General features: G+C 37.9%; 1 protein-coding gene across 1 annotated transcript in view; it reads right to left on the bottom strand.

Annotated features, from left to right (window-relative positions):
- Me2 (malic enzyme 2, NAD(+)-dependent, mitochondrial) overlaps positions 1 to 6,000 on the bottom strand; it is a 45,735-nt gene that overhangs the window by 4,158 nt on the left and 35,577 nt on the right. Inside the window, exons 13-14 of the mRNA XM_013018970.1 lie at positions 1,261 to 1,331; positions 552 to 650 (exon numbers count right to left, since the gene is read on the bottom strand). Of these exons, the coding sequence (XP_012874424.1) occupies positions 552 to 650; positions 1,261 to 1,331 (170 nt within the window). The remainder of the gene's footprint in view (positions 1 to 551; positions 651 to 1,260; positions 1,332 to 6,000) is intronic.

Raw genomic sequence — 6,000 nt, 5'->3', positions numbered from 1 at the left:
GGTAAACCAAAGGAGGAGGCTGCAATGCTTGGTAAGAAATGTACGCATTATCCTGCCCATGTAATTGTAACCCCTCTGTACAGTATGTTCACAAATAAAAAAAAAATAAATAAATTAAAAACAAACAAACAAACAAAAACTGAAGTGGAGCTGTGGTAAGAGTGCTAGCCTTGAGCAAAGAGCTCAGGGATAGTGCCCAGGCCCTGAGTTCAAGCCCCATATCCCACCAACAAACAAAACAAAACAAAACAAAAAAACCCCAGAGAAATAATTACAATAAACTATAATATAAATGAAGCACTAATGGCCAGATATGAAAATAATTACTGACTGACATAGGAAAGTTTATTATTAAATGGAAAAGTTCAGTTAGTGTTTAAATGCATTGCAAAACTAGGCACAAGTGACTGCATGTGATAACAAACAAGAAAAGAGTGAAGCTAGCCATTCTCTGTACACTTTGAAATGTTTCAAATTTATTTCTAATGACTCGTATTATTTGTGAAAGAAGATGCTATTAACATATATGTGAAGACATATAAGTCACTTACTTTAATAGCAATGTTAACAGAAACTTCCTGAATATTACCAAGTGGTGGGTAAAGTCTCCCCTGGGCTAGCTCTTCATCTGTTAATTGACTTGTCAGTGCCTGAAGAGAAAACAGAATTTTATTAGTGTTTAACTGAAAAATTTTAAAAATTAGAGAAAAAGAGATAATTAAATGCTCGTTTCTTACAGGAATATACTGGACCACTACAGGAATTAGAATTATTCACCACTAAACAATAAAGAAATTTAAAGGCTTACTGATACATTCTGCTTGGTACCCACAGAGCCTGGCATAATACCAACAGCCAATAAGAAAACAGACATTAGTATTAGTATTAACTGGAATGTTTCAGAATTCCTATTGTGAAGTCTGAGGTCAGTACTCCAAACTTCAGTATTGCCCATTAAATACAGAGAAAGAATTCTAGTTTACTTGTGTAATCACAATGCTACCGTCATATACATGTGTATGTACACATGTACGCACCAACACAGGCAGATATGGATGTCTATAAAATACAGATACAGTCTAAATGCTGTGAATACAAAAGGATTCACAGTTTATAAACATCTGTAAACATAGACACAGTAATAGACAGTTAACTTCCTTTCCATTAATAAAGCAAATCTAACCTATTCTCTCTGCTTTGAAGATCCATTCATCTTTGTAATTCATCCTTTACAAAATAAACAATATTTGAAACATTTACCTTTGCAGCTTCTAAGAAAACACTGTCACTGATATGTCGGGTTTCACAGAGAATAACAGCTAAAGCCACACCTGGAACACATTTTAAGAAATTAGGTAAAGCTACTTTACAAATGCAGAAAGGTAGCAGTGGTATTCCTTGGACACTAGGGTGAAAATGAACTATGTAACTTGTAGGTAGGAAGGGAGGAAAAAACTGGGAGAAAGCTAAGGAAGGGGTGATACTATCTAAAAAAGAAATGTACTCATTACCTGAATTATGAAACAGTAACCCCTCTGCACATCACCTTCATAATAACAATACAAATATTTCTTTAAAAAAGAGATCTTAGAAGAAAAAAATTACAAATGGTGCCAAACTACTATTACAGCAAATAAATGCCTATTCACCAAATCACAATCTCAGAAGAAAACATAATCTGAGTTAAATTCACATTAAATTATCTGTATTAACTTACAATTCTTATCCACTAAAGAAATAACTTTAGTTTGTGTGTATGTGTATGAAAACCCCCCCCCACAAGTTTCCACAGACTATCCCTAACCCTCCATTACTTGTTCAATAGAGGCGACTACTTTAAATTCTTTTAGCTTATTATTTTTAATATTTCTCACATTTAATTTGGTTATATTGGGGGGTTGGAGGTGGGGGCTAGAGATCATCACTCTTTTTTGTGATATTTAGTTTTCTTTCCTATTTCCAGCCTTCTCTTTCTTCCCGATACAATAGGTTCAGTCTCTGTTCAATGTTTATATTATGATCTCATATGTGATTCACAGCTGAGCCATGTGTTAACATTGTATCATGATTATTGCCTTCTTTTTCAAAACTTGTTTCCCCTGACGTTAATTATTGCCCTCTTACTCCATTTACTTTGACTTTTTTTGTGCTTAGCATTTTATTTCATTCTTCAGTTTTCTAAACCATCTTCTATCTTGGCTAGCTGGTGTTCCCTCTTCTGTTAGAGCTCCAATTTGGTCAGGTGATCCTCCATTCCAACTGGGGACTGTCATTTTGGAAACTCTTTTAGCAGCATGGGAACTGTTTCCTTCAGAATCATTTCCTAATTCCCCTTCTTCCTCTCAGTGTTTTGTTAACTCTCTGGCAGGGCAGGTTCTTTGGTGTTTGTCTAAAAATCTGCTTGTGGGAGATGTATTATTTGAAACCTTGCCTTTCTGGTATGTCTATTTACATCTTTCTACTTAGTCCATATTCTGGGTTTGGAACTCTGGTTTGAAAATTTCCTGCAGGACTTTGAGGTGGTACCTAGCGTCCAGTGCTAGTGACAAATCCAATGTTCATCTGAGCCTAAAGCCTCATCAGACAACTGTGCTTTGTTTTTACACCTACAAGTATGTAGCTTGACTTTTGTATCTGATGTTCCAGGATTTCATAGTACCGTTCCTTGAGGTGCATTTCAACTATATTTGATACTCAGTGGTGGGTCCTTCCAATCTAATTTCCTCTTGAGTAACTGAGATTATAGGCATGAGCCATGAGTACCTAACACCATTCATTAGTTTTTCATGTTTTCCTGCTAGTTCACACACCCTCTCATAATAGTTTAATTCTACATAATGGAAAAAGCTTTGTTGTGCATTTAATCTCTACGTTTTTAAAAAAAACTACCTCATCACTGTTCTGTTCTCTGTAAACCACATGGGTTCTGATTTGCCACACATTCTCAAGTTCCTGTGTTCATGACTTCTTATATCTCAGAGCTTCTATCTGGGATGATATTCTTTCTGCCTAAGTAACATGATTTCTTTGCCTTTCATAAGTCTGGAGGTGGTGAATTCTGTTTTTTATTTTTCTGAATATGTCTTCAATTTGCCTTAATTTTTGAGAAATGCTGTCACTGAGCAATGAATTCTGGGCTGGCATGTATTTCCTGTAAGCAAGCCACAACAACCATCCCACCGCCTTTTGGCAGCTTACTGCTGTAGGGGAGAATGTCCATCTCACAGCTGCCCCTTTGGAGGAAATGCTCCTGCTCTGGGAGCTCACGCTATGATTTTTCTAAGCCTCACAATGAGATTCAGAAGTGTTGATTGCTTGCAGAGGTTTCTGTAAGTTTCTTGGATAGCTACGATCATTTATCAATTCTGACATACTCTCAGCTAGGAGGTATGCATTGTTTTTGACTCACTGTCACTTTCTTCTACAATTTTAATTAAAAATACAATTAAAGATGTATTCTTATCTGTTTTTCTGTACTTCCCTTTTTATCTTTTTCATTCTGCCTTCGTTTTTTTTCTGACATAACCTCCTCCACTTGATTCTCTTTGATCCAATCTGCTATAAACCTCAGTCACTCAATTCTTGATCTATATTAGTATTCTTTTTCAATTCTACAACTGTGACTTTTTTTTTCTTAACCCAGGGTGGTCTGGAACTCATCTTCCTTATTGATAACAAGCATGTGCCACCACAGCTGGCCATTTTTGACTTTTAACTGAAGTTTTCAAGTTTGGCTTTTATTGACATGAACACAATAAAGATAGTTGTTTTATAGCACTTAGATGTAAAGTTTCAACACAGTTGTTTTTATTGTGGTTCCTACTGGGTTTGGCTTATGTTGTCATGTCTCTTCAAATGACTTATTTTGTCTTTTAGTTTTAACAGGGGTTGTATTTGCAGATTTCTTTTTTTTAAAAATTTAGAATAGATTTAATTTAGGATAACAGGGTTAAAAGTAAAGAGAAATACAAGAGAAGCATTTCCTGTTCCCTATGCAGGAAATGGGAATTCAAAACTCTGCAACTTTATTAATACAAATGGTTCAAGGACTAAGATAGTGTGTTTCAGAGATTTTTGTTGGTTTCTGCTGGGCACTGGCAATCCAGAAGCTTTGGGTTTTCTGGATGAGCCTCTGTTGCTGTCAAGCACACCTGCATTCCAAAGTGCTGGGTTTTTGTTTTGTTTTTGGTCAGTCGTGGGACTTGAACTCTGGGCCTGGGTGCTGTCCCTCAGCTCTTCAGCTCAAGGTGAGCGCTCTACCACTTGAGCCACATCGCCACTTCTGGTTTTTTGAGTGGTTTACTGGAAATAAGAGTCTCACGGACTTTACTGCCTGGGCTGGCTTTGAACCGCAATCCTCAGATCTCAGCCTCCTGAGTAGCTAGGATTACAGGCTTGAGCCACCAGCGTCCAGCTCAAAGTGCTGTTTTGTAGGCTTTCAGCCAAGGTTGGGAGAATGTTCTCCAGAATCTTGACAGGTGTCAGATTTGAATGAGGTGCCAGTATTGTTCCTCTTCCATGACAATAGTTTTGCCTCTTGGCCACTTAACTTCCTAATCAATGAATATGTAATACAAAACTGCTTCAAATGCTGGCTCGCTTAACTAGAGTTCTCTCCCTAATCCTTTTTCTTCAATTCACTCTAAACAGCAAGCGGGCATGTGTTCTAAGCTAGGAGACATTATGCAAGTCAACAAGTCATTCTCTATCAATTGTAAAATTTCAGGACACAAGTCCTTCCCTAATCTTTTATTAAGAGTCAACTTATAATTGGCTTCCTTCCTTCCATCAGTCCTGGGGTTTGAACTCAGACTGGGTGCCATCCTTAAGCTTTGTTGCTCAAGCTTACCACTCTACCATTTGGAGCCACAGCTCCACCTGTAACTTTCTGGTGATTAACTGGAGATAAGAGTCTCATGGGGGGTCTGGGAAGGTGGCTCAGTGGTAGAGTGCTTGCCTTGCATGCCTGAGGCCCTGGATTCAATTCCTCAGCACTATATAAGCAAAAAGAAAAAAGCCGGAAGTGGCTCTATGGCTCAAGTGGTAGAGTGCTAGCCTTGAGTTGAAGAGCTGAGGGACAGCGCTCAGGCCCAGGCTCAGAGTTCAGGCCCCCCCAACAAAAAAAAGAGCCTCATGGACATTCCTGCCTGGACTGAGTTCAAACTATGATCCTCAGATCTCAGCCTCCTGGGTAGTAAGGATTACAGGTGTGAGCCACCAGTGCCGGGAACCTTTTGACTTTTTAAAGGTTGTTCTTATTTTTCACTTGATTCAGTTGTTACCAGTGACTAGATGGGCAATTCCAACATTATCAGAGCTGAGGTCTTAAATTTCTTCATATAAAGACCCAAAGCCAAATCTCCTACTTGTAGGTCTATTTTTAGCTGCACTACCAGATGACTTTTCATATTGGTATTTGTTAATGCTAGTAATTTCAATAAAGTTAGGATTTAAAAACTACTGTATAGAAATAATAAGATGCCAGATTTCATGACACAAAAAGGCATGCTAAAAATCAACCTTCATACCATGGAAATCCTATTAAGTACAATCAGATTGCTTTTGTCATTTCTAGACAGAAATCATTGATGATGAAAGAGTTTCTATTGTAGATGTCAGGTGCCAACAGAAAATCATAGCTACAGAGGGAGAAGGCAATATACAAAAGCACAAGGATATTCACAAGCTAAATAGCTTATTGATTTACAAATACTAGAAGTACTTAAAAAAAAAAGAACAGCTATGGATGAAAGGAAGAAATGCCATAGAAGTCTCTAACATTATCAGATAAAAATGATTAGACAAGGCAGCCAGCCACTGGTGGCTTATACCTGTAATCCTAGCTACTCAGGAGGCTGACATCTGAGGATCACAGTTCAAATCCAGCTTGGGCAAGAAAGTTGGTGAGACTCGTATCTCCAATTAAATGGCACTGTGGCTCAAAGTGGTAGAGCACTAGCCTTCAGAAAAAGAGCTGGGGCCTGGAGTTCAAGCCCCATT

Source organism: Dipodomys ordii, unplaced genomic scaffold, assembly GCF_000151885.1.
Source record: "Dipodomys ordii isolate 6190 unplaced genomic scaffold, Dord_2.0 Scaffold43, whole genome shotgun sequence".
NCBI classification, from domain to species: domain Eukaryota; kingdom Metazoa; phylum Chordata; class Mammalia; order Rodentia; family Heteromyidae; genus Dipodomys; species Dipodomys ordii.
This window is presented reverse-complemented; position numbering and strand designations above follow the sequence as displayed.